This window comes from Mandrillus leucophaeus, unplaced genomic scaffold, assembly GCF_000951045.1.
Source record: "Mandrillus leucophaeus isolate KB7577 unplaced genomic scaffold, Mleu.le_1.0 Scaffold10, whole genome shotgun sequence".
In the NCBI taxonomy this organism is placed as follows: Eukaryota; Metazoa; Chordata; class Mammalia; order Primates; family Cercopithecidae; genus Mandrillus; species Mandrillus leucophaeus.
The window spans coordinates 1,112,632-1,139,811 of NW_012098098.1; the positions used below are offsets into that span (position 1 = coordinate 1,112,632).

At 55.2% G+C, this 27,180-nt stretch overlaps 3 protein-coding genes across 4 annotated transcripts in view; 2 read left to right on the forward strand and 1 right to left on the reverse strand.

The window, feature by feature from the left end:
- Positions 1 to 2,824, forward strand: part of DNAAF1 (dynein, axonemal, assembly factor 1) — a 33,201-nt gene extending 30,377 nt beyond the window's left edge. The window contains exons 11-12 of the mRNA XM_011971307.1: positions 916 to 1,282; positions 2,643 to 2,824. Of these exons, the coding sequence (XP_011826697.1) occupies positions 916 to 1,282; positions 2,643 to 2,770 (495 nt within the window). The 3' untranslated portion in view covers positions 2,771 to 2,824. The remainder of the gene's footprint in view (positions 1 to 915; positions 1,283 to 2,642) is intronic.
- A 1,234-nt stretch (positions 2,825 to 4,058) lies between these two features.
- TAF1C (TATA box binding protein (TBP)-associated factor, RNA polymerase I, C, 110kDa) lies at positions 4,059 to 12,270 on the reverse strand. 2 transcript variants are annotated; one of them, XM_011971316.1, is made up of 15 exons: positions 12,101 to 12,270; positions 10,059 to 10,268; positions 8,944 to 9,025; positions 8,659 to 8,756; positions 8,493 to 8,582; positions 8,325 to 8,398; positions 7,452 to 7,690; positions 7,194 to 7,310; positions 6,993 to 7,110; positions 6,838 to 6,909; positions 6,563 to 6,698; positions 6,278 to 6,421; positions 5,384 to 5,558; positions 5,160 to 5,297; positions 4,059 to 5,064 (listed from the first exon to the last, which is right to left on the reverse strand). In XM_011971316.1, the coding sequence occupies exons 2-15, from the start codon at positions 10,194 to 10,196 to the stop codon at positions 4,154 to 4,156; spliced, it is 2,532 nt and encodes an 843-aa protein (XP_011826706.1). In that variant the 5' UTR covers positions 10,197 to 10,268; positions 12,101 to 12,270; the 3' UTR covers positions 4,059 to 4,153. The 2 variants fall into 2 exon arrangements, with proteins under 2 accessions (XP_011826706.1, XP_011826713.1); XM_011971323.1 differs by lacking the exons at positions 8,325 to 8,398; positions 8,493 to 8,582; positions 8,659 to 8,756; positions 8,944 to 9,025 and having other exon boundaries at positions 10,059 to 10,107; positions 12,101 to 12,257.
- Positions 12,271 to 16,320: 4,050 nt separating this feature from the next.
- Positions 16,321 to 22,362, forward strand: ADAD2 (adenosine deaminase domain containing 2). Its single transcript, XM_011971335.1, has 10 exons — positions 16,321 to 16,842; positions 19,654 to 19,794; positions 20,145 to 20,192; positions 20,279 to 20,404; positions 20,499 to 20,649; positions 20,734 to 20,901; positions 21,019 to 21,248; positions 21,330 to 21,573; positions 21,852 to 21,972; positions 22,066 to 22,362. The coding sequence occupies exons 1-10, from the start codon at positions 16,434 to 16,436 to the stop codon at positions 22,168 to 22,170; spliced, it is 1,743 nt and encodes a 580-aa protein (XP_011826725.1). The 5' UTR covers positions 16,321 to 16,433; the 3' UTR covers positions 22,171 to 22,362.
- The last annotated feature ends 4,818 nt before the right edge of the window (positions 22,363 to 27,180 follow it).

Consider the following 27,180-nt stretch of genomic DNA (forward strand, 5'->3'; position numbering starts at 1 on the left):
ACAGGCATGTGCCACCATGCCCAGCTAAGTTTTGTAGTTTTAGTAGAGATGGGATTTCACCATGTTGGCCAGCCTGGTCTCGAACTCCTGACCTCAAGTGATCCACCTGCCTCAGCCTCCCAAAGTGCTGGGGTTATAGGTGTGAGCCACCGCACCCAGCCCACATCCCCCATATTTTCACCTTGCTGAAGGAAATGCCATTTGTTCTTGTTCAATTCTTTAAGATTTTATGATTAACCCCTTGAGAATCTATTGCTGGTTTGTAACAGCTGAGCACGGTGCAGTTACCTGAAAGCACTTTCTGTCATTAAGATGTATTTCTATGTCCATCCTATGAAGGTCTGTCTGAATATAGCTACACGTAGAGGGAAAGAAATGAAAACAGGAGAGAGGAAAGAAAGGGGTGAGTCTGTGAGGCACGGTGGGGAATTCTCTCAGAGTGGCATGACCCTCTGCCCAGAGGCCATGACTGGGATTACCAGAAGCCCATATGTGCCAGACCCATGCCCTGAGGGAGAAGGAGGCATCAGCCAACATCTCTGTGCGCGAGCTCGGTGGCAGAGAAAACAGACACAGTTATTGTGGGGGCGCTGCTGTGCAAGGAGCTAATTCTAGAGAGTCTGAGGGAAGCTGGGTTCAGGGGTGTGCCCTCTCGGGTAGCAGGAGGGTGTGGATAGCCAGTGGCTGGGGGAGCAGAGGCCGGAGAGAAGGGCATGGACATGAGCTGTGCCCAGGGAGTGGCCACCCCACCCCTAGGCCTAACTTTCAGAGTCCTGTGTTCCCTTGGGCCTTTCTCGGATGTGGCAACAGAATAGTTTGTGACATTGGGTGAAAACGCAGAACTGGCGTGGTGCATTGTAGAGTGACTGTTGTGAAAACAGAAACTTTCAAACACATCTTTTCTTCTGTGAATAGAACATGTGCTTTCCGAAGATTGAGGTCATCTCGAACTTGAGTGATGACAGTGACCCTGAACTGGACTACACGTCACTCCCTGTGCTGGAAAACCTGCCCGCAGACACTCTGTCAAATATATTTGCAGTCTCTAAAGACACCTCAAAGGCGGCTCGGGCGCCCTTCACAGGCATCTTCATAGAAGAAGCTAAGAGGGACTTGGAAATCCCAAAACAAGACACCGAGTCCCCACGACCCCTGATCCAGGAGCTCAGCGATGAGGACCCCTCTGGCCAGCCACCGATGTCCCCCACCTGCCAAAGAGACGCCGCACCACTCACTTCCAGTGGAGACGGGGACAGCGACTTCCTTGCAGCCTCTTCTTCAGGTAAGAGCATGGGGCCAAGAGCACAGCCGAGATGGTGTTGGCTCCCCGGCCTGGGATGGGTGGGGCAGGGCAGTCACTCAGCCTTACCCCAAGCTTTCATGTTCCTGGAGGGGTCACCTAGGACACACCACACAGATCCTCTGAAGGTCCCATTCCTGAGTTCACGGCTCTGAAGCTGCCACTTGCTGGTAGCCAGCCTGGGCCAGAAAGCTGCTGAGCCAGCCTGTTCTTGGGCAGCCAAGTCTGACTGTGTGTGAGGGTCACAAGGCACCTGTGGTCATGCAGATCTCCTGGGGCGGGGGCCTAAGGACCCTGCATTTCCACCCCCTCTTCACCATCCCTGGCCTCAGCCTTTCTAGACCAAGGCTTTTGGAGGGGACCACCGACACCACTGCTGGGGTGTGGGGCAAGCGAGGTGACACCCGCAGAGGGCGTGGCTGCTCCACAGTGACCCAGGCCTGGGTGAATCACAGGCCAGTCCTACTGGCCTTCAAGGTGGGGAAGGCAAAGGGGCACCAGGCAGGGAAGGCGGCCAGAGGCCTGGCTGCAGAAGACCCAGAAAAACATGCTGAATGTACTGAGGCCTCCCCTCATACTGCAGGCTGGCACATGCGCCTGGCAGATGTGGTTTGGGGGAACAGCTGGTTAGTGCTGAGGACAAGCAAGCTGGGCTGTTTTTTCATTCAGCACCTGCCTTCAGGTGCACCCCCAAATCAGGGGCTGTGTGGTGCCTGGACCATTCTACTCTCACCCAACACGCATCGGTGGCCGGGCTTTTTTCTGAAGACAGCTGCCTGGCTGACTCCAGACTTGCAGGCAAGAAGCAGGGAGGGCTTGAGTGCATTTCCCGGGAACACTGAGTGGCCTTCTCTTTCACTCTAGGAACCAGCACAGAAAAGAGAAGTGCAGTCTGAGCTGGAGCCTGTGGAGCCTCGGGTGGGGGCAGGCCTGGAGGACACGGAATAATTTTTGTTTTGTTTTGTTTTGAGACAGTCTTGCACTGTGGCCTAGGCTGGAGTGTAGTGATGTGCTCTCGGCTCACTGCAACCACTGCCTCCTAGGTTCGAGCAATTCTCCTGCCTCAGCCTCTGAAGTAGCTAGGATTACAGCGTCACAACGCTGACTAATTTTTGTATTTTTAGTAGAGATGGGGTTTCACCATGTTGACCAGGCTGGTCTTGAACTCCTGACCTCAGGTGATCTGCCTGCCTCGGCCTCCCAAAGTGCTGGGATTACAGGTATGAGCCACCACGCCCAGTCAAGGACACTGAATTTGGCCTGGACTGAACCCCAAGGCTGCCCCCCTGTCCTGGGAGTCACAGTGACAGGGAGAAAGCACAGGTCACCCTTCCTTCCACAGTGCCGACTGAGAGCACCACCACATCCTCAGAGACGTGTGTCGGAGTTGCCCAGCCCAGCTCGGCCCACGTGGGACCTCACTGCATTCCCAGCACCGAAAGCATCATAGTTCCCCCCAGTTATATGTAGCATAAATGGTTTAATTATAAATGTCTCCTTCAGGCATGATAAACATTTTAACACGCACGCGAGTCGATGTATGATTGGGCTATCTCCTATTTGTGTGAGTCACATGCAATTCCTTTCACCAGCCACCCTGAAAAAAGACTTTTCTCTTACTGTGTCATCAGAAACCAGACAGACCCAGGTCCCTGCAAAATCTCCAGTGGGCCTTTTCCCCACAGGAAAGCAGAATCTTCCACTGCAGCTAGAGAAACTCAGAGGATAAGGGACTTAATGCTTCAGACATCAAAATGAGAAGGGGAGAGAGGAAGGAAAGAAAGGGGGCAGTCCGTGAGGCACAACGGAGAATTCTCCCAAAGTGATATGACCATGACCCTCTCCTCAGAGGGCGCTATCAAGAGCCCACAGGTGCCAGACCCACGTCCCGAGGGAGAAGGAACATCAGCCATCATCTCTGTGCGTGAGCTCAGTGTCAGACAGTTACTGTGGCGGGATGCTGTCCAGCCTAAAAAATGTGACCATTCCAATTCATCTTCAGCTGACAAGTTTATTTAATCCCTGAACCTGGATCCAAGGCATCTCCCTGTACAAAACATCAGACCGTGGCAGAGATTGACAAAGCAACCCAAAACCGCAGCTGCCGACGGCCGCCGTGCCCACCTCAGCAGCAGCTCTGTGGGGGCCTCACTCCACCCTCACCAAACACGAGGAGGAGCCAGCACTACTGCCCCATTTCACCAGACAGGAAGGCACGAGAACTGAGACCTGCCTGAGGCCCCCACAGCTGGGGGGCAGCAGAGCCCTGTCTCCCAGCACAGACTAGAATCCCAGTAACACAGGCCCGCCAGCACCTCCAACCTGCCTTTTGGGATGATCCTCAGGCGAATATACAAAATACAGAAGAAACTACTATTATATTTTGTTGCCCTATCCCTTCAACTTGGCTCCAACTTGCTTGGCTCATCATCACAGTGGCCTCTAGAAGGTGGCGAGCTCTGCTTTTTTTCTTTTGAGACAGAGTCTTGCTCTGTCGCCCAGGCTGGAGTGCAGTGGCCAGATCTCGGCTCAGTGCAAGCTCTGCCTCCCGGGTTCATGCCATTCTCCTGCCTCAGCCTCCTGAGTAGCTGGGACTACGGGGGCCCACCACCTCGCCCGGCTAGTTTTTTGTATTTTTAGTAGAGACGGGGTTTCACCGTGTTAGCCAGGATGGTCTTGATCTCCTGACCTCGTGATCCACCCGTCTCGGCCTCCCAAAGTGCTGGGATTACAGGCTTGAGCCACGGCGCCCGGCGAGCTCTGCTTCTTAAGTTTCAACTGTGGAAGGCACATCTGGTCCCGGAGGAAGGACGAGGGGCTCTCTGGGGCTTGAGGGCAGGCCACCTTGTGTCCTCAGAAGCCCATTCGAGGCTTCTTCCGGGGGCGCTGAGAGCCAGAGAGGATGGGTGTGTGCTGCTGGGAGCGGGTGGTCCAGACGCTGGAGGCCTGGGAGGAGGGGGGTGTGGCGGCACATCCTGGGGTGCCCCTTTGGGGTGGCAGCTTAGCCATGTAGTCATGGAGCATCTGCCGCCGCTCTGTGGGGACGCCCTGGGCACACGCATCAGGAGTCAGCTCCTGGGAGGGTGGGGTCATGGGGGGCTGGGGCAGAGCATCAGCAGGTGGCCACTCAGGGCTGTGAGGGGGGCTGGTGTCCTCTGAGGGGTCCACATGGCCACTGAGCGAAAAGGTGCTGGACAGCTGGGTCCGGCGCTTGGGCCGCCTGGGCTGTCTCCCGGGCCCTGAGGTCCTGCCCTGCTGCCTCTCCCACCAGGCAGCCCCTCGGCCTGCCCAGGCTTCCCCCAGGCGCTCACTGAGCTTGTCCTCTGGGCCTGACTCGGGTGCAGGGGGTGGCTCTGCCGCAGGGAGGGAGCCCAGGTCTCTCTGCAGCAGGAGCCGCCCTTGGGCCATGGCCTTGCGGAGCACGTCCGGCCGCTGCCCTTCCTCTTCCTCCCGCCGCCGCTCTATGCTACCCAGCAGCTGGCGGTGGGTGAAGGTGGGCGCTGTCCACACAGGAGGAGCCAGGGGCACTTTTAGCAGGGCCTTCAGCCACTGGCTGCAGCCGGCAGTGTCCTGGGAGGTCCAGGAAACAGTGGGGGCACGACAGTCAGATTCGGTGTCGCTGCGAGGCCCGGAGTCTCTGCGGTGGTCGGAGTCCGCCTGGGGGCGGAGCTGCTGGTAGAAGACGTCTCCCGCCGCCGAGAGCTGGAAGAGCACCAGGCCTGGTGTGGGCGCCGAGGGCAAGGGGGGGACGACGGCGGCCAGACCTGGTGACAGGAATGACAATGACCTCCAGGGACTGGCGGGGAGAGGGGGTATTTTCCACTGCGCCCCCCAAGCTCACTCCCCTGCCCCAGCACACCTATGGTTGGTGCTTTCAGGCGCTCCTGCAGCCGCCACTGGATCTTAGGCTCCAGCAGAGGAAATGCAGGGAGGGAGTCAGTCCTGGAAGGAAGAGACTGCGGGGGGCCTGCCAGGCGAGGCACCGACGCCACTTCTCCTGAGGAAGGACAGATAGCTGAGGCCCCATCCAGGCTCCGACCGCCCCACCTCCCACACGCCGCCCACCCTGGCCTAGACCCTCACCAGCCAGGTGCAGCAGTTGCAGCTGCCCACCCTGGCCTCCGAGGAGCAGGGGCTGCACACAGCCGGGTCGGGGCGGAGGCAGCAGTCGGGCCAGCAGGAGTGGGGAGGGGAGGCCATGGTTCCACTTCAGCATCGGCACCAGGGGGAGGCGCTCGTCCACTAGGTAGAGAGAGAACTGGGGCCCGAGAAAGAAGGGGGATGTGGCCGAACCTGGGAGCTGAGCTGGGTAGCGGCCCTCCAGGCCCCATGTGGCTCTCCGGGTGAGTACAGAGCCCTGAGGGGCAGCAGCATCTCCCATCAGCCTCCAAGTGCCTCTCAGACCGCACCTGCCAGCCCTGAACAGGAAGTGCTTCCCGAGTGGGTGGCATCTTCACCGATTCTGACCAACAGCCAGGTGGACAGACAGAACAAGTGGGAAAGGTGTGCTCAGAAGAGGTGTGGGGGAGCCTTGCCAGCAGAAACTTGCCTGGCCTTCCCGCAGCCACCCCCACACTCTCCTGACCCCAGAGCCTATGCTGGAGGCATGCCTACAAACGTCCCCAGGAGGGCAGGGGGAGGACGGACCTGCTCCCTCAGAGCCCCTGCCTCCAGCACAGCAGAAACTGTCCAGCTCTGCACGAAAGCCCCACCCCGAGGCTCCTCCTCCCCCACCGTTCCACCCCTGGCTGTACCTTGAAGCCCTTACTAAGGGGAGGCCCTGGGAGAGCTTCCCCACCTGCCTGTTAGCACCGGCTGTGGGATCCACTGCGTGCTGGGGCCACAGAGTCATCCAGGGTTGAGTCTGGTTTGCTGGGTGGTTGTCTGGGCCCAGCAGAGCCACTGGTAAGCAGCAGCCTCTAGTGCCCATCTGAGACAGAGCAGAGGTGGGGCGGGGCGGCGGTGTGTGCCACTTACCTGGGTACAGACGAGATGGAGAGTAGGGGGCAGGCATTCAGAGCTGGAGTGCCCCAGGTACTGGGAGAGCAGGACACGCTCCCCTTTCTGGCACGAAGCCTCTGCGCCCACACGAAAAAGCAACAGACCACAGCCCGGCGGGCCCTGGAAGAGAAACACAGGGTCAGCCCTCCCCCCAGTCCCAGGCCCATGACGCCATCCTCGCCCAGGCCGCAGCCAGCCTGGGACTCACTGCTCTGCGGCTGCGCCCGCAGTCAGGGCAGATCTCCTGCCGCCACTCCATACCTGAGTGTCAACCATCTTCACTCCAGTGCGGTCACCCACAGTCAGCACCCGAGGGTGGGCGGTGAAGTCTGCCCAACGCCAGGAAGAGGAGTCCCGGAACACAAGGGTCTCGGGGTCCTTGTAGACTTGCTGCAGCCTTGGGGAGATGGGCAAGCCATGGGTAGGGGGGACAGGCTGATGTGGAAGGGAATCAAGGGTCGCGACATGCTGAACAGGGAGTGACGGGCCAGAGTTCAGTGTGTTAGGGTGGGGGGTTTCATGGGAAGCGGCAATACCCATCCTCAGGGCTCCACAGGCAGACGGCTCCTGAGCGGCTGCAGATGGCCAGCTCCCCGGGCAGGTGAGGGCTACAGGGCAGGAACGCATTCACATCAGGCTGCTCGCCCCTGCCCCCAGCCCCTCCTCACTGACCAGACTGACTCCCCCTCACCTGAGGCTGATCCCTGTGGCCCCCTTCTCCACCTGCATTGCCTGCAGAAGGGTTGGCTGCCACTGTTTACCGAACTTCCACACGGCACAATGGTAGTCAGAGCGGACGGCCAGCAGAGCTGAGGAGGGATGGAAAGGGTCAGGGGTCAGGGGTCAGGCAGCAGGTCAGCCAGTGAGGGAGGAACATGTGTAAGGGCCTTACTTTCTCCCTGGACAGTGCATGTCACCACCTGCCGGACAGGTCCCTGGAGCTGGATGCGTCCAGGGTTCCCAAGGAATTGGGGACTGTCACCTGGGCTCAGAACAACCTCTTGAAAATCTGGGCCTCTCACTAAGGATCAGTGCACGAGCTGTGGCCACTGCAAGCCCCACATTCCTGCCCTTCCCTGGACCATGCCAAGAGCACCTCCTCCACCAGACGGGAGCCCGCTGGGATCTCCTGTCTCGCAAGAAAGGATACGCAGCCTGTCCAGGGCGCCTCCGGCAGGGTAGACCAGCTGCCCGAACTGGGGTGTCCTTCCAGGCACCCAGGCCAGCGCACCCCCAGTGCAGGCCTCATCCAGAAGCAGCTGCTCCCACCGCAGCACCAGCTCCTCGTGCAGCAGCTCTGCCAAGTGGCTCGCCACCGATGTGCCCAGGATGGGGCCCCCAAGGATAGAGAAGCGGCGCTGTCGGTTGCTGAGGTAAGCCCAGGGACACCTGGGGACCAGAGAACAGCATGAGGATCACTCAGTGGCACTCAGGGGAGGACAGGTCCCATCCCAAGGAGGCCAAGTGCAGTGGATACATTTCTTATTTACCTAGAATTTCTTCCTTTGGGAAACCACCCCATCCTGTTCCCATGCCCTGGAAGCAATCATGTGACCCAGACCTGGCCATCAACAATATTCCATTGCCCTTGCCACAGCGACTGGTTCACAGATGGGTGTGAGACCCAAGCCAAGCCAACCAAACTCCTTTCTGGGACTTCTGGTGCCTCAGGAAGGACACTGGCTCTTTCCTTAGATCATAAGCCATCTTGCTGCTACCTACAGACAGCCTGTCTAGGAACTGTGCAGGAAGAGGCAAGTGGACGACAGAGTAAAGAGAGACACAGCTCTACGAATATTATTTGAACACCTGGATGCAGCCATGCCTGAAGTCCACAAATTTAAATCTGCTTTCCCCTGAGATGATTTGGAGTTGGAAGTCTGGTATAAGAAAGTATAGCTCAGACTGCATGGAGCAGGTGGGAAGTGGGTATGACAGAAACCTGGATGTGCGTCCTAGCACCTCCTATATCCCCACCACCAGCTACGTCTATCCATCTCCTCCTTTCTCATTAGCCACTTGCCCCCAGGGCTGGTGTCCACCGAGGTCCTGGAGCAGTTTCTTCACACTGACCACTGTCGTCTTCTTAGTGCGGCTCTGCATGGAAAGGCCTCGTCAAGCTCACACACCCTCAAGTTCACCCCTGAAGGACAGCAGGGAGTCCCTACCCCTGGTGTCATGGGCCACTCACCCCTGCTCCCTCCAGCTTGAAATTCTCCAGCATCAGCTTCCCCAGGGGTGCAAAGGCTACGTCTCCATGATCCCAGAGGAACCGGCTGATCTGGGGAGAGGAGGAGGCCAGGTCACTAAGCATAGTCTCCGGGCTACGTAGCACTGTCCCCCGTGGGCCCACTCACCTGCTCAGTAACATCCAGCACGACTCGGGGTCGCCTCCGATACCGGTACCCTCCGCGGAAAAGCAGGTCCCGGGCAGTCAGGCCAGGGTCCCAGGGATCTGAGGAGGAGGTTACGGAAAGGGCTGGGGAGGGCACAGGAGTGCAGCCAGATGCCCTGAGCGACTGGAGGCACCCAAGGGCCCTGAGCGAGCACAGGCTTAGCAGGGAGAGGAAGGTCTCAGGAGTGGGAGCTGCGGGAAGAATAGGTGGAGCAGTGTGGAATGAGCCCGGAGGAATGAGACTCACCGATGAGGGAAGGCAGCATGGGGAGAGGCCCAGGGGTCGCCGGCTCCCACAGCAGGTCCTTGGTCACATGCAGTGCCCCGTTCTGAAGGGAAGACAATCACAACGACAGTATCATGATGAGTGCCATCCCCGGGCCAGACTCTGCGCAGGCATTCATCTTTTATCAACTCATCCAATCCTCACAACAATCCTGCGAAGTTGGGATGACTGGCATTGTCACACTACCACCTGCCCCAGATGACAGAGCTGGTAAAGAGAATAGCTGGGATGTAAACCAGGCAGCCTGACCCCAGAGTTCATGTTTCTGACCTCCGCCTGTGCTGGCTCTCAAAGAAGGAAGCCCCTCATGCCACCAGTGGCTGGTCCACATCCCACTTAACCTCACTTCCATTCAGGAGACCTTGCAGTCACTCTGGGAGCCCGGCAGGCGGTTCCATCTCCCTTTGCTGGGCTGGCCTGAGATGTTTCAGCTCAAATGACACAGATCTAGCAAACCAGACTCCTCGAGGAGCCCCAATTTGATGTCAGACCTTCCCTCATAAGGAAGCCATCCCTGACCCCTGTTCCCCAAGCCCCCACTCCACTCTCTTTTTATTTGCTCATCCATTTGCCTCTGCCAGGCCTCATTCCTAGACAGGGTGTTTCCAAGGGGAACTAGGGGGCTGAGGATTCTAAGCAAAGGGCCAGTGTCCCTCCAGAGGCACCAGAAACCCTGGCAGGTCTATCCTCCCCTCTCCCAATCCTACTACGGTGTTTCAGCATCCTTCTGGTTTCATTCCAAGCTCTGATCACATTTTGTAAACACCTTATCCATTGGATAAAGTTCACTTGTTTATTCTCGCTCAACTCAGCTCTCCGTTCCAGGAAGGAAGGGGTCAACCGACTGATTCAGGCAGCATTTCCAGGGTCTCACATGGCATCCGGCATAGTGGGGGCATCCGTCTAGGGATGGCAGGGTAGCCCACGTACCCCAGAGGAGGTGGCACAGCCTGTGTCTCAGCAGACTTGTGTGAATGCCACCCCACTCTGTGGCCTTTCAACCGGTATGAATGTGAGACAGGGGACCCAGGAAGGGGTGCCCCTGGAGCTGCCAGGGCCCCTGCCTCCATCCTCACCTCTGAGTTCTGGGGCTGGGTCTCTGGCAGAGTCAGCGCATGTTGCCAGCTGCACATGAAAGAGAGGTCAGGGATGTCGCTCAGACCAAGGGGTCCAGTCATAAACAATGCGGGGCGGAGGGAGTGGGGGAAGTCCATCCCGGAAATAAGGACCAAGCACCACACTGGCCACCTCGAGAGACTGGAAGCTGGTAAGGGGCGCCAGGGTTCCTGAGGAGAGAAAAGTGCACGATGGAAAGCATATGCTCTTTGAGGAAGCAGATAACAAAAAACAAATACGTAGCCCAATGCCAAGCAGTACTGAGAACTGTATTAAAGCAAACCACCCGTCCAGGAGAAGGGGATCTGGTAATGGGCTGAGGGCACGGTTTCAGCAAACCCAGCCAGGAAAAGTCTCGTTGAGAAGGTGGCATTTGAGCACAGCCTGAACCCAGTGAAGGAGAGAACCACGTACACAACTGTGGAGAGGGTTCCAGGCAAAACGATCAACAACTGTGAAAATCCTAGAGCAGTGAAGTGTGTGAGAAACGAGGCAGCCAGAGTGAGCGAGGTGGAGAGCGGTAGAGATGGAATCAGATAGACGGCAAGGGGCAGCCTCTCTCACAGCTCGAAACGTCATCATACATTTACAGACTACACCCCCAAGACGCTGGAGTTACTCCACAGCCACGGACTGCATCTCAGCATTGTCTTCCTACTGTCAAGCACAGTGCCTCCCAGAAAATGCACTACGGGTTGAATAAAAATAAATTTCTATCACAAGAGGCCCGGCGCGGTGGCTCATGCCGGTAATCCTAGCACTTTGGGAGACCAAGGCGGGTGGATCACCTGAGGTCGGGAGTTCGAGACTGGCCTGACCAACATGGAGAAACCTGGTCTCTACTAAAAATACAAAATTAGCCGGGCGTGGTGATGCATGCCTGTAATCCCAGTTACTCGGGAGGCTGAGGCAGGAGAATTCCTTGAAGCCGGGAGGCGGAGGTTGCAGTGAGCTGAGATCGCACCATTGTACTGCAGCCTGGGCAACAAGAGCGAAACTCCATCTCGAGAAAAAAAAATTATATCACAAGGCTTTGGTAAATACAGTCCTCTAGAAGTATGAGCAGCCATAGCATCCCTCCTTTTTAATTAACAAAACAAAACAGGGGCAAAAATAACAGCAGCTCTCACTGACCAAGCGCCAGCATCTATCTGCCAGGCGCAAGCTAAATGCTGCACTCTTCTACCGCAGCCCCTGTTACGGAGTTCAGGAAATCAAGGCTCAGCAAGAACTTCAGTTCAACAGCTCTTAGCTGCCACATCCAAGACTTGATTCCCATCCGATTCAGAGGCAGAGCTCTGAACCACTGCTCTCGCATGCACCCAAATGCAAACGCTAGCATTAGAGTCTCGCTAAACAAAAATCTTTTCCCTTTGGCCGAGTGCGGTGGCTCCCGCCTGTAATCCCCGCACTTGGAGAGGCCAAGGCGGGTGGATCACCTGAGGCCAGAAGTTTGAGACCAGCCCGGCCAATATAGTAAAACCTTGTCTCTACTAAAAATACAAAAATTAGCAGGGCGTGGTGGTGCACACCTGTAATCGCAGCTACTGAGGAGGCTGGGGCACGAGGATCGCTTGAATCTGGGAGGTAGAAGTTGCAGTGAGCTGGGATCATGCCACAGCACTCCAGTCTGGGTGACAGAGCAAGACTCTATCTCAAAAATAAAATAGAAACAAAAATATTTTCTCTTGGAACCGCATAGCCTGAAACGATCCTAGGCAGGCGGAGAGGGCTGGTGGAGCGCACGACCCCACAAAAGCCCTCAGACAAGGCAGCCTCGACTTCCCCGGCCGGCTTCCTGCCCTCGCTGCGGGCTCTCCAGGCCCCTTTAGACCTCCCAGGCTACAGGACTCAGTCGGGTCCGCACTAACGACAGGCCGGGGACTGCGAAACGTGAGCCAGCCGCGGGGACGGGGGATTGGGGGAGTCCCTCCCTTCCTACATCTGCGGGTCCACTCCTCTCGAACATGCCCAGTCCGCGCGGAGGGGGGCATGCACTTACGTGACCCCGGTCTCGTCGTGGTCGTCTGGAAAACGGGCTTCGGCGTGATGCTCGCCGGACCCTGACACCACGAGGGAAATTTTAAGTAGAACCCCAGCTTTGGCACTCAGGATGGGTCAGCCCCGGCGCAGCTACTCACGGTCTTCCGGTTTGGACCGGAAGTGCCTGCTGGTGAGGCAGGAAGTCCCACCTCCCAGCCAGGCCTCTTAGGGTCCTGGCGCGCCCCCTCCCGGGAGGAGAGGGAACGGGCGTGCAGGCGGCGCGTGGGCTGCGGAAATAAAGCTCCCTCGAGTTCCAATAGTGGAGGCCGGGTGGACTTAGGTTCGAATCCCACATCTGCTTCATCAATTTCCTCAGCGTTGTATTAAATTAATCATTTAAAGAACTCTCACGGAGCACCTACTATAAGCCAGACACTGTATTAGTCAGTAGGTATCCTACTGATTGTCCTTAAATCCCAAGAAGCGGGCTTCACAAATAAGGGTACAAATACCTCCTAAGAGTGAGGCTTTTCCAGGGGTGGTCGTGCAGGGAGAGCTTTAGGCAGTGGTCCTCAAACTCTAGCTAGTGTGCGTCAGCATTAGCACCTGGAGGGCTTGTTAAAACACAGTCTCCAATTCGGTGAGTCTGGGGTGGGGCCTGATAATTTGCCTAAGTTCCCTTCCCAGGTGATGCTGATACTGCGTATCTGGGGCCCATGCTGTAAGAACCGCTGTCCAGTCATAAACCTTACCATTATCCTAACATAGTAGTTCTCAAACTTGAGTGAGCCTTAGAACCACCTGGGGGACTTGTTATAAGTATGCTAGGCTCCACCCTACCTCTGCCCCCCGATTTGCTAATTCAGTAGGTCTGGGATGTGGCCCAAGAGTCTGCATTTCTAGCAAGTTCCCAGATGGTGCTGGTCCAGGGGCCATACTTTGAGAACCGTTGCTTCAAATAATCAATTTCCAAATTCTCAGCTGTCATCTGTATCTTTATTTATTTATTTTTTTGAGATGGAGGCTAGAGTGCAGAGGCGTGACCTCGGCTCACTGCAACCTCCGCCTCCTGGGTTCAAGCAATTCTCCTGCCTCAGCTTCCCGAGTGGCTGGGATTACAGGTCTGCAGCACCATGCCCGGCTAATTTTTGTATTTTTAGTAGAGGTGGGGTTTCACCATGTTGGTCAAGCTGGTCGAACTCCTGACCTCAAGTGATCCGCCTGCCTTGGCCTCCCAAAGTGCTGGGATTACAGGATGAGCTACCGTGCCTGGCCTATATTTTTTTTTCTGGAAGTTTTTACCTGGACTAAAAGTGTCAGCAGGGTTGTGTTCCTTTTGGGAGGTTCTAAGGAAGAGTCCACTGTGTTGCCCTTTCTGGCTTCGGGAAGCTGCCTGTGTTCCTTGGCTCATGACCCCTTTCCATCTTCGAAGCCAGCAATGCCAGCTGGATTCTTCTCATGAGGCCATCTCTCTGGTTTTGACTCTTCTGTCTCCCTCTTTCCCATGTAAGGACCCATGTGATTATAGTGGGCCCACCCAGGTAATCCAGCATAATCTTCCTATGTTATTTATTTTTTTGAGACAGGGTCTCACTCCATTGCCCAGGCTAGGGTGCAGTGGTACCATCATGGCTCACTGCAGCCTCAACTTCCCAGGCTCAGATGACTTTCCCACCTCAGTCTCTCGAGTAGCTGGGATTACAGGCACGCGCCACCATGCCTGGCTAATTTTTTTATTTTTTTGAGACAGAGTTTCACTCTGTCACCCAGGTTGGACTGCAGTGGTGCGATCTTGGCTCACTGCAACCTCCGTCTTCCAGGTTCAAACGATTCTTCTGCCTCAGCCTCTCAAGTAGCTGGGATGACAGGTGCCTGCCACCACTCCCAGCTAATTTTTCTATTTTTAGTAGAGACAGGGTTTCACCATATTGGCCAGGCTAGTCTTGAACTCCTGGCCCTTTGATCCACCCGCCTCGGCTTCCCAAAGTGCTGAGAATACGGGCGTGAGCCACCGCGCCCAGCCTAATTTTTGTAGTTTTTGTTAAGATGGGATTTCATTATGTTGCCCAGGTTGGTCTTGAACTCCTGGGCTCAAGCTACCCTCCTACCTCGGCTTCCCAAAGTGCTGGGGTTACAGGCATGAGCCCTATTTTAAAGTCAGCTGATTAGCAACCTTACTTCCACCTGCAACCTTAATGCCCCCTTGCCAAATAATATACTCATAGGTTCTGGGGATTAGGCTGTAGGCATCTTTGGGGGAACGATTATTTTGCCTACCACACTAATATTCTATATTACCCTTATAAAACACCTATCCAGCTCTGGCACTGGGAGGCCAATTCCATTTCTTCCTTCCCTCCTTTCTCTGAATAAGCCATTATCAATTTGCTTTTGTAACTGACATATACTTAACATGTAGTAAAACACACAAGTCTTAAATGTACAACTCATTGGGTTTTTATTAATACATACATAGAAACCCACATAAACACCACCCAGATCAAGACAGAGAACATTTCTATCACTCAAGAAAGTTCCAGCCAGGCACAGTGGCTCATGCCTGTAATTCCAGCACTTTGGGAGGCCGAGGTGGGAGGGTTGATTGAGTCCAGGAGTTCAAGACCAGACTGGGCAACATAGCAAGACCCCCGTCTCTACAAAAAAAAATTTTTTTTAAAGAAAATTCCCTGGCACCACTTTCCGGTCAATACTTCCTTAAAGAAGGAACCACTGTTTGGACTCTTATCACCATAGATTAGTTTTGCCAGTTCAAGAACTTTACATAAGTGGAATCATGCAGAGGATGTGTCTGGCTTCTTCTGCACCCTGTGCCTAATAGATTCACCTGTGTTGTGCACGCGGCTGTTGGTTCCTTTTTAAATTACTGAGTCGTGTTCCATTGTATGAATATACCACCATTTACTTGTTCACGCAACCTCCTGTTGGTGAGCGCTTGGGGCATTATTGGGTTTGATGACTTTGTGGAAGTCTCTCTGTGGATATGTGCAGCCCTCAGTCCATTTCTGGACATCTGCTGTGCTGTCCCTTCACTCTCCTGGGCCTCATCCCACTCTCTGGGCTGCACACACACACAAAATGGAATTGTTCTTCCTGATGTCAATCCTTGACATGTTGAGAAGGCCGACTACCCAGCCCACCACACCTGCTCCTCCCAAGTCAAAGGTTCTGGGAGGATTCCACCACCTGCTCCTTGTATGCCCCAGCACGCTCACTGTCACAATCTTGGTGAGCGCTGATAGGCCCAGCTTCAGCAGCAGCAGCAGCAGCAGCAGCAGCAGCAGCAGCAAGCACTGTGACAAATCTTACAGACACTGGTCATGCTTTCCCAAGTAAGTGGCTACTGTAAGACTCAGTTAAACGTGCAGCCTCCTTCAATTTGCTCAAGCAAATACGCGTTGCATCACCGTAAGCCTCGTGTAAATTGTCTTCATCCTTGTATTCATCTTATTTTTCCTATTTCTCTTAATCTCTAGCTCCTCACTTTAAACAATTGTTATCTTGTGGTATTTTTATGAATCAACTCAAAATCCCTTCTTGGGGGGAAAAAGGCAGAGTGTAAAATGGCTATTTAAATTTTTTTTTTTTTTTTTTTTTTTTTTTTTTTTGAGACGGAGTCTTGCTCTGTTGCCCATGCTGGAGTGCAGTGCCACAATCTCAGCTCACTGCGGCTTCTGCCTCCCAGGTTCAAGTGATTCTTCTGCCTCACCCTCCTGAGTAGCTGGGACTACAGGCATGCGCCACCACGCCAGGCTACATTTTGCATCAAATGGCTAATTCTTAGCTTGAGAGCACTTCTGTTTGACTTCAGAAAGGCCTGCAGTGAAATTTTATAGCGTGGATTCCAATGACCCTGCTGACAGTGTGAACCCGGAATTCCTGTGTTGAAGTCTCCAGGCTCAGCCAGTGAAGCAGCTGAGCAGCCTATGATGTGGAGGTCCCTATGGGCCTACGGCAGGAGCCAGAGAGTGGAACTGGACCTGAGGCCCCCAGATCCTCCTTCCCCGCCTTCAAGGCTCCGCGACCACCCACGGTTAGAGAAGCAGCTGCTAGAGCAACCCCTCACCCACCTGCCAGAACTTCCGTTCAGGCAGTGAGACGTTGGCCTCAGCCATAAGCATCCAAGCCGCCGCGGTTGGGAGATTAGCTTTCCCATTGGCAGGATGCACTGTCCGTTAGAGACCTAAGGGCTCTCATTGGCCAGCGGTGTGGCAGGGGTGGAGCGCACCATGCTTGTCCACGTGGTCCCCACGTGAAGGAACCCGCCCTGCGCATGTGAAAGGGCGAGAGCAGCGCGAGATAGGGCCCAGCGTCTCAGATCTTTGTTGGCGACCATGGCTTCGGCTTCTCAAGGCGCTGACGACGGCAGCCGCAGGAAACCCCGCCTGGCTGCCTCGTTGCAGATCAGCCCCGAGCCCCGCCCCTGGCGACCGCTACCCCCTCAGGTCCAAAGTGCCTGGGAGCCCGCGCCCGCGATGGACCACGCGGAGGGCGGGCAGCCCCAGGTCTCGGTGTTGAGGGACAGTGGGCCTGGGGCAGGGGCCGGAGTCGGGGAACTGGGGGCAGCCCAGGCGTGGGAAAACTTGGGGGAACAGATGGGGAAGACCCCGAGGGTCCCTGTGCCCCCCGCAGGGCTGAGCTTGCCGCTCAAAGACCCACCTGCCAGCCAGGCCGTGTCCTTGCTCACGGAGTACGCGGCCAGCCTGGGCATCTTCCTGCTCTTCCGGGAGGACCAGCAACCAGGTGAGGCCGGGCCGGGGCGTGGGTGTGCCAGAGGACAGAGCCGCGGAGGGCTGGGTCCCAGGACACGGGGAGGGGGTCTGAGGAAGGTGGACCTTGGTCCCTATGCTCAGAGACACCGCCAGAGCGGGACCTGGCCTGAGCCTGAGACCTCGGGGTGGACCCTGCTGTGAGCAGCGGTCTCCAAGAATCACCAGCCACACCAGATGCTCAACTGTGGCAGGGTCATGGCAGGTGAACGTTCTCTCCACCTGAGGTCCAGGGAGACTGAGGCCCCTTGATATTTCTGCATACGTTTTTAGAGCCACTTACACGCAATTTCAGTTGCCATGCCGGCATTGGAGCTACCGGAACGAGAGCCACTCCCCTGACTTAAAGACGTTATTAAGCACAGCTTGGTAAATGTAACACCGTGTGTATGATACAGAGGTAAACCGTCATTTCCTCTTCTTCAGTACATACCCCTCAAACCCCTTGACTCTGTGTGTGTGTGTGTGTTTAAGCCAGGGTCTTACTCTATTGTCCAGACTGGAGTGCAGTGGAACAATCTTGCCTCACTGTAGCCTCTGCCTCCTGGGCTCAAGTGATACTCCTGCCTCAGCCTCAGCCTCCGGAGGAGCTGGGACTACAGGTGGACTCCACTACACCTGGCTAATTTTTTTTTTTTTTTTTTGTAGCGATTATGTGGTTTTACCATGTTGCCAAGATTGGTCTTGGAAATCCTGGGCTGAAGCTATCCGCCCGCCTAGGCCTCCAAAGTGCTGAGATTACAGGCGCGAGCCACCACACTTGGCCCAGGGTTTTAATTTAAAAGTTAATTGCAGACATTATGCTCCTTACCTGTAAGACATTATGCTCCTTACCTGTAAATACGTTCACGTGTTTGTGTGTGTGTGGTTTTTTTTGTTTTTGTTTTTGTTTTTTTTTTTTGAGACGGAGTTTCACTCTTGTGGCCCAGGCTGAAGTACAGTGGCACGATCTTATCCCACTGCAACCTCTGCCTCCCGGGTTCAAACAATTCTCCTACCTCAGCCTTCCGAGTAGCTGGGATTACCGGTGTCCACACCAAGCCCGGCTAATTTCTTTTTGTATTTTTGGTAGAGATGGGGTTTCACCATGTTGGCCAGGCGGGTCTCAAACTCGTGACCTCAAGTGATCCGCCCACCTTGGCCTCCCAATCTGCTGGGTTACAGGCTAGAGCCACCTTACCCAGCCCTCTTTTTTTTTTTTTTTTTCCCCTTTGAGAGAGTCTTGCTCTGTTGCCTAGGCTGGAGTGCAGTGGTAAGATCTCAACTCACTGCAACCTTTGCCTTTCGAATTCAAATGATTCTTGTGCCTCAGCCTCCTGAGTAGCTGGAATTACAGACTTGTGCCGCCGTGCCCAGCTGATTTTTTTGTGTTTTAGTGGAGATAGGTTTCACCACGTTGGCCATGCTGGTCTTGAATTCCTGTCCTCAGCCCCGCAAAGTGCTGGGATTACAGGAGTGAGCCACTGTGCTCGGCGTCATATATATTTCTTAAGAACAAGGGCATCTCTTATGTAACTACATACGATTATCAAATCCTGGAAATTTAACATTAATATACTACGATCTTCTAATTTCTATTCACATTCAAATTTTGCCAGTTGTCCCAGTAATGACCTCGTGGCCATTTTCTCCCACCCCAGTATGACATTACAGTTAGTTGTCATGCTCTTTAATCTCTTACCTGAAACAGTTCCTGTCTTTGTCTTTCACAATATTGATGTCTTTGAAGAGTAAGGGCTGGTAGTTTTGCACATGTCCTTCAGCTTGGGTTTGTTTTTTTGGGACTGAGTTCAGGTGATGTGTTATTGAAGTGATGTCGAGTCCTTGGCCACGCATCTCACCGGGAGGTTTGCAATCTTGGTTTGTCCCCTGGCTATGTGACCTGCGGGGATTTGACTAGGGTTGCATCTACCAGGTGTCTTCACTTTCTTCTTTGTGCTGAATAAGTCATCCAGGGGCATTTGGAGATCTTGTGGATATCCTGTCCCCATAACATTGTCACTTGTGGTTTTAGAAAATCATGCTTTGATGGTTCTCCCCAGATTCAGTCGCTGTTAGGATGGCAGCCACGTGCTGGTTTTCTAAGGTCAACATCCCTTCCACGTCTGTCTGTGGTTGCTGGTTGTGATGCCCGTTTAGAGCAGACAGATCTCAGTGCTAGTGAGGAGTGCTGAAATGGGTTCCCTTCCAAAAGGGGAGTCCCCAGAGGGGCAGTGCTTGGGAGAAACAGTTTAGCAGCAAGTACTGTGAAATTAAATAAGCCTGCACCTTTGACCATGTGATCCCAGTTCCAGATTTTTCATCTATTTTGTGTTATAAGTAACACCCAAAATGATATTGTTTCATAGAAAAGGTGTTCAAATACAGGGCCACTGGAGGAGAGGAAATAAAATCAATGTGTGTGTGGCAGGTGGAAGTGCTTGGCGGCTTCCTCCTGAGAACAGGGTGGCGTGGGCTCTGGAGAGGGGACCTGGATATGGGTCCTAACACAACTTGGGCAAACTGCCTGCCCTTTCTGCTCATCTGTGAAATGGAGTCACGCATTCCTGTTGTAGAGGAGTTGGGCGAGGACTTGGTTGAGTCAGCGATGGGTCACAGCCTGCAGAGGCACTCAAGGGTGTGTGGGGCATGGGGTGGAGATGGAGCCCGGTGGAGTAAGGGAAGGGCAGTCAGGGTCTCGTTACTCTGGCTGTCCTCGATGTCAGGAGTCAGGAGGAGGCAGAGGTGGTACCTGTCACAGGGCCAAAGGCCGGGGGGCTCCTTCCTCACCTTGCTCCTTCCCCAGGTCCCTGCTTCCCCTTCTCTGTGAGCGCGGAACTGGATGGGGTGGTCTGCCCTGCGGGCACTGCAAACAGCAAGACAGAGGCTAAACAGCAGGCAGCGCTCTCTGCCCTCTGCTACATCCGGAGTCAGCTGGAGAGCCCAGGTAATGAAGGGAGGGCCAGGCAGCTGAGCCGCAGCTGGGGACAAGAGGCCCGAGGCCGGCAGTCCTGTGGGGAGGCTGAAGTGGCTGTGCGTGTGGGCAGGAGGTGGGTTGCTGCATGAACCATCTGGGCATCAGGACATCACCTGCAGGGAGCTGGGGCGGGGGACAGGTGCCGGTCCCTGCTTTCATGTCCTCTGGGGACACTGGGGGTAGGGACTGCTAGAAGAGCAGCTCGTGGAATGTCCTATGTCTGGAAGATGAAAACTTCCTCTCCCGTGTTCCTTGGCTTCCTGAGGCATGGAGGGTGTGCCTTGGCACCCACACCAGCCCATCCTCCTTGTCTCTTCCAGAGTCCCCCCAGACCTCCAGCCAGCCTCCACCGCCCCCCTTGAGCGTAGGTAGGTGAGCTCTTGTGGACGCAGGCTCTAGTGTTGAGGGGAGAGGCGTGGGCCCCCTTCTACTGCACTCTCTTGCCCCGGCACAGACAGCATCCTGACCCATGGGCAGCGCTGCGCAGCCTTGGTGAGCGCCGGCTTTGACCTCCTGTTGGACGAGCGCTCGCCATACTGGGCCTGTAAGGGGACCGTGGCTGGAGTCATCCTGGAGAGGGGTAGGGATCGCCCCAGCCCCAGCCCTGGTCTCCTGGGAAGGGCCCCCTCGAGCTGCTTGCCTTAGGCTGGGCCCTCTCTGCCCTCCCTGCACAGAGATCCCGGGTGCCAGGGGCCACGTGAAGGAGATCTACAAGCTGGTGGCCCTGGGCACCGGCAGCAGCTGCTGTGCCGGCTGGCTGGAGTTCTCGGGCCAGCAGCTCCATGACTGCCATGGCCTGGTCATCGCCCGCAGGGCTCTGCTGAGGTGAGGGGCTGTGGGGTGGGCGCCTGACAGCAGCCTTTGCCAGGACAAGGTCGTCCCCAACCACCCTCTACCTGTCACTCCTAGGTTCTTGTTCCGGCAGCTCCTGCTGGCCACACAGGGGGGCGCCAAGGGCAAGGAGCAGTCCGTGCTGGCCCCCCAGCCAGGGCCCGGACCCCCATTCACCCTCAAGCCCCGCGTCTTCCTGCACCTCTACATCAGCAACACCCCCAAGGGCGCGGCCCGTGACATCTAGTATGCAGGGCCCCTGGGGCAGGCGGGGGATGGGGTGCCCTCGGTTGGGCTGCTGGGTGGGGGCCAAGGTCAGAAGAGTGGCCCTGATGCTGGTGTCTGTCCCCTCCCGGCCTGCAGCCTGCCCCCCACCTCAGAAGGCGGCCTCCCGCACAGCCCGCCCATGCGCCTGCAGGCCCACGTGCTCGGGCAGCTGAAGCCTGTGTGCTACGTGGCGCCCTCACTGTGTGACACCCACGTGGGCTGCCTCTCAGCCAGTGACAAGCTGGCGCGCTGGGCCGTGCTGGGGCTGGGTGGTGCCCTGCTGGCCCACCTGGTGTCTCCACTCTACAGCACCAGCCTCATCCTGGGTGAGCACGTGGCGAGGGCTGGAGGGTGGGAGGGGAGGGCAGGGAGGTCACTCACCTTGTCCTGTCCCTTCTGCCCTACAGCTGACTCATGCCACGACCCTCCGACTCTGAGCAGGGCCATCCACACCCGGCCCTGCCTGGACAGTGTCCTGGGGCCATGCCTGCCACCTCCCTACGTCCGGACCGCCCTGCACCTGTTTTCAGGGCCCCCAGTGGCCCCCTCTGAACCTACCCCTGACACCTGCCATGGCCTGAGCCTCAACTGGAGCCTGGGGGACCCTGGCATCGAGGTTGTGGATGTGGCCACTGGGCGCGTGAAGGCCAAGTGAGAAGGGCTCCGTGGGGCCGGGCTGAGGAGGGGTCCTGGTGATGGAGGGCTCCATGCATGAACTTCCTCACCTCAGGTCTAACCCCAGCTCAACCCCTTAGCTCAACCTCTTGGCTCAACCCCTTACTAGCTCCGTAGTGGTGGTGACACCACTGCCTGTCCTGTGACTCCTGTGACAACGTCACAGTGTGAGAGGAGGTAGTGTGAGGCGTGTGGCAGGCCTGCTGGTCCAGCTTGTATCTCTCTTATCTCAGTGGCATCCTCTCTTCATCCAGTGCTGCCCCGGGGCCTCCCTCCCGTCTCTGCAAGGCGTCCTTTCTCCGGGCGTTTCACCAGGTGGCCAGGGCTGTGGGGAAGCCCTACCTCTTGGCCTTGAAGACCTACGAGGCTGCCAAGGTCGGTCCCCATCAGTCCTGGTCCCTCTCCAGCCCTGCAATCCCTGCCCCCTGCAGGCACCTTCTCTCACCCACCTCTCATCTCCTGCCCTAGGCTGGGCCCTACCAGGAGGCTCGCCGGCAGCTCTCTCTCCTCCTGGACCAGCAGGGCCTGGGGGCTTGGCCCTCGAAGCCACTGGTGGGCAAATTCAGAAACTGAAGCCGGCCTCGGCGGGCCCAAGGTCCCGGAGCCAAGCTGTACCCCTGCTGGGGGAGTGCCCTGTCTGAGGAGGGTTGTCGGGGAGAACGTGGGTTGTGCCGGGTGAAACTGGGGCTGGAGGGAAGGAGGAGCCTGCTGTGGTTGGGACGCTGCTGCTGCACATTTGGGCTTGAATAAAGAAGTATTTCTGGTGACTGTGTAGTTGGCTGTGTGTGTTTTGGGGTGGCCAGGGGCCTTTTGTTTGCGGATAGAGCCCCTCACGCCTCCTTTGGGAAGCCCTGTGTTCACTGGGCTCCCACCTGGATCCTCTCACTGAGCCACTGAATTGTCACCCCAGCCCCTGTTCACAGGGCTGGAGGCCGGTTTAGGAGGGGAGGTGACCTCCCCTGGTTCCTCCTGTTTTCCAGCCTGTGTGCTGGGGGAGGCCACTGAGGCCATGGATTGTGGGGGTTGTAAAGGGCGGGAGGAGGGCAGGCTGCTTGGGTGGCCACGACTGGGGCTCCTAATCCTTGCCTTTCTGGGCCCCTAGGATGGGGGGGAGTGGCAGAGAATACCCTTCCCTGGTCAGAGCTTCAGCTGCCGTGGCCCTCGATGGTGCTGTGGGTGTCGGGGCAGCCCCGTGTTGAAGGATGTGGGGAGGGCATGAGCAGCATCAGTCCTTTCCCTGGACTGCCTGACTGTTTGACCTGGGCAAGTCATTGGACAGCTAGAGCCTGTGTCTTCCACTGTGGCGAGGGACAGTGCTCCTGCCAGGTGTGGGCTCGGCAGTTCTCTCTCCTTTTCCCCCAGGGTAGCATAGTAAGCCCACATGGCAGTCAGGCGCTCTGTTGACTCTGGATGGGGAGAGAAGATGGTAACACTAAAAGCATGCGCGTGTGCGCACACATACACACACACCCCTGGAGCTTCGCCGGCATGGGCATTATATCTGTTGAGCGAGGAGCACAGCAGCTTTGAAGTCCAGGGACCTGGGGCCAGGGATGGTAGAGGACCATGGCCAGCCCTGTGACCCCCACCCCGTGACTCCCTCCCTGCATCTCCAGCAGTTGCAGGGTTCAGAACCACAGGCTGCTCTCCCCTGTGGGCCTTGGGACACCGGTCAAAGATGGTGTGATGGTTAATTTTGTGTCGACCTAACTGGGCTAAGGGATGCCCAGATGGCTGGTAATGCATTATTTCTAGGTGTCTGTGGGGTGTCTCTGGGAGGGATTGACACCTGATCATTGGGCTGAGTAAGGAGATTGCCCTCCCCAGTGCAGGCAGGCACCATCCAATCCATTGAGGGTCTGAAAAGAACAAGCAAGCAGAGGAAGGTGAATTCACTCTCTCCGCTGGAGCTGGGACATCACAACTCCTGGGTCTGTGGCCTTCAGACTTGGACCAGGACTCACACCATTGGTTTTCCCAGTTCTCAGGCCTTTGAGTGTGGGCTAGAATACCATCACCGGGGCCCCCAGCACTAACAGCAATTGGTGGGACTGCTTAGACTCCATATCGTGTGAGTCAATGCCTCACAGTACAACTCTATATATCCTGTTGGTTCTCTTTCTCTAGAGAACCCTGACCAATGCAGACAGCCCCCTCCAGAGCTGTCACTCAGGGCCAGGCCTGATGTTGAAGTCGTGAGATTGGGTCCTCTCCCTCCAACCCCTCTTGTCTCTGCCACTGGGCATGTGTGGCCATGGCCATGGCCATGGCCAGCCACTTAACCTCCGTGCATGTGCGTCGACTCTTCTAGAGAAATAATCAGAGGGCTGGTCCCAGAGGTGTGTTCCTGGCCAGCCTGCCTGTCTGCAGGCCTAGGCTTTCCCTCTGCTTTCACTGGGCTCATGCTGTCTCCTTTTCCCACAGTGATGATGACATGGGAGAATCTGAGGGAGGTGGGGTGGAGGAAACAGCACCAGTGGACAGATCAGACAGCTCCAGCAGGCCCCAGCCAGAAGCGTGGCGTATCTGTTCTGTTTTAACCTCCCACAGCTCGCCATGATAGATGCAATCATTGCCTCAGTGTACAGGTGAGGAAACTGGCAAGGTGCAGTTAGGTAACTTCTGGAAGAGCACCCAGCACCTGAGGTGGGCTGGAGCTGTGGTAATGTGCAGGCCGCCGGCCTTCCAAGCCGTTCAATTGCAGTCACCACCCACAGCTGCAGCTGGATTTCCTTACATGACCTTGGATGAAACCCTGAGCCCCAGTTTGCTCATTTATAAAACAAGGACTAGGTGATAGCCTTCCTAACGTTCCCTCGTGTTCTCTGCTCTGCTCTTTCCCGACTGCTGCAGGAGGTCAGGAGGATGCCCAGAGCTGCAGGCTGGCAGGCTGCAGGGGGGCGAGGCTGGAGCTGGGAGCATCAGGTTGGGAACATGGCAGCAGGGAGGGCCGGAGAGGGGAGCTGAGGCAGGAGGAGCTGCAGTTCACATGTGCAAAGGACAGGAGGTGAGCCCTTGCTGAGGGAGGAGGACTGCAGAGAGGTGTTTGCACCAGCAGGAAAGGTCCGCAGGGCCTGGAAAGCCAGGAAAGCACCGATTTCTTGTTTGAGAAAACAAAGATTTTTACCTTAGGTTTTGCTTTTTTAAAAAAACAAAAAACAAACAAACAAAAAAACCACTTCTCAGGCCAACATTGAAATAATTATTTCTCACTCTTTTTTTTCAGGGATGGAGCAGGGGGGTTAAAAACACCCAAACCTATTAATTAGCCTATGTATTACACATTGTTTTCCCCAGGAAATAATTTAAATTGATTTTCTTTCTGTACTGCAGTAGTAACTACAACCAGATCTGGAAATATACCAGCCATTTCAAACTTCAGTTGGATGCAGTGAGCCTTTTGGTGTTCATTAATCACATAATCGCTGGGTAAATCAGTTATTCAAATTGGCATTAACTCTGTTGTGTTCCGCCAAATAAATCATATTTGTCCCCACATTGCATAAATCTGCTTGTCCAATCCTTTCCTCCCAAGACAGTCTTCATGACACCAGAATCGCTCGGTTCTTTTGACTCAGCTTGTTCGTTACTGCGGGGTGATGAGGAAAGCTACTTTTGAAATGCAGATCTGTTAATGCCTAGTTGGCCGTATCTCCTCTGGGTGAAGTTTTGCCAACAGCAGCATATTCAAATTGGGAAGTGATGTAATTTCACTTGGCACAAGTCAAATTACCTCCGAGTGCCATCCCGTCACTCCATCCTTCCTCCCGCAGCCCAGGGCACCCTCTGTTCCGTGCTGACCCGTGCGTTGTCTTCACTCCGGGACAGAGTGTGCCAAGTGGAAGTGTGGACCTGGAAAGTCTCTGGGAGGCCAGGGCGCCGCTCTGTCTCCCCAGTCCTCAGTTTCCCCACTTGCCAACTGAGACGGGGTCACAGACATGCAGCCTGCAAGGCCATGGTGAGATGAGGTGGGAAGTGCACCCTGCACTGTTCATAGCTCTCTCGGCAGCCCTCAGCAGTGACTGTCATCAGGCCTATTTGCCATTAGCTCCTAGCATGGGGCCTTGTCCATTTCTCTCCATCTCCTCCTGTGGGCTCTCCCACATAGAAGGTGCCCAACAAGCAAGCACTGAATGGAAAATTAGTTAACTAGAGGATCACTTGCAGGAGTGTAACCCACCCCTATATAGAGAGAGACCAGAAACACTGTCCTCAAAACCCTTCAGAAGACAATTTGAAAATTTCCATTGTGCTCTGAGCCCTTTTGCTCTGCCCTGGAGCAGTCAGTGAGGACCTAGAGAAAAGTTAGTGAGAGTCTAGAAGAAAGTAAATTGTTACCTTGCCTCATGGTTTAGTGGTGACATTACCTTTTAAAAATTACAGTTTTAAAGATACATATATATTTTCTGTCACCCAGGCTGGAGTGCAATGGAATGATCTCATCTCACTGCAACTTCAGCCTCTCAGGTTCAAGTGATTCTCCTACCTCAGCCTCCTGAGTAGCTGGGACTACAGGTGCCCACCACCATATCTGACTAATTTTTGTATTTTTAGTAGAGATGGGTTTTTACCATGTAGGCCACGCTGGTGTCAAACTCCTGGCCTCAAGTGATCCACCAGTCTCGGCCTCCTAAAGTGCTGGGAATACAGGCATGAGCCACCATGCCTGGCCTAAAAGATATTTTTTAAATCGATTTTCCTGGGTATCCAGAGGCAGCAGGATGAAGTACCCTTCCCTCTGTGCCATGCAGAAATATTAACTCAAATTGGATCGCACACCTGATGCAAGAGCCCAAACTGCAAAACTCTCAGAAGAAAACATAATAGTAAAACTTTATGACCTTGAGTTAGGCAAAACTTTCTTAGATATGTCATCAAAAGCATCATGACAAAAGAAAAAATAGAAAAATTGGGACTCCATCAAAATAAAAACCTTTGTGTTTCAAAGGGCACCATCAAGAAAGTGAAAAGAAAACTCACAGAATAGGAGGATATTCTTGCAAATCATGTATCTGATAAGGGACATATGTCTACAGTATATAAAGAACTCTTACAGCTCAGTAATAAATTCAACCCAATGAACGGGCAAAGGATATGAATGGACATTTCTCCAAAGAAGATACATGGTGGCTCAGGTTTGTAACCCCAGCACTTTGGGAGGCCAAGACGGGCAGATCATGAAGTCAGGAGATCGAGACCATCCTGGTTAACACGGTGAAACCCCATCTCTACTAAAAAATACAAAAAATTAGCCAGGCGTGGTGGTGGGCGCCTGTAGTCCCAGCTACTCGGGAGGCTGAGGCAGGAGAATGGAGTAAACCTGGGAGGCGGAGCTTGCAGTGAGCCGAGATCTGGCCACTGCACTCCAACCTGGGCGACAGAGCGAGACTCTGTCTCAAAAAAAAAAAAAAGAAAAAATTAGCCTGGCATGGTGGCAGGTGCCAGTAATCCTAGCTACTCAGGAGGCTGAGGCAGGAGAATCACTTGAACCTGGAAGGCAGAGGTTGCAGTGAGCCAAGATCATGCCACTGCACTCCAGCCTGGGTGACAAGAGCAAAATTCCGTCTCAAAAACAAATAGTAT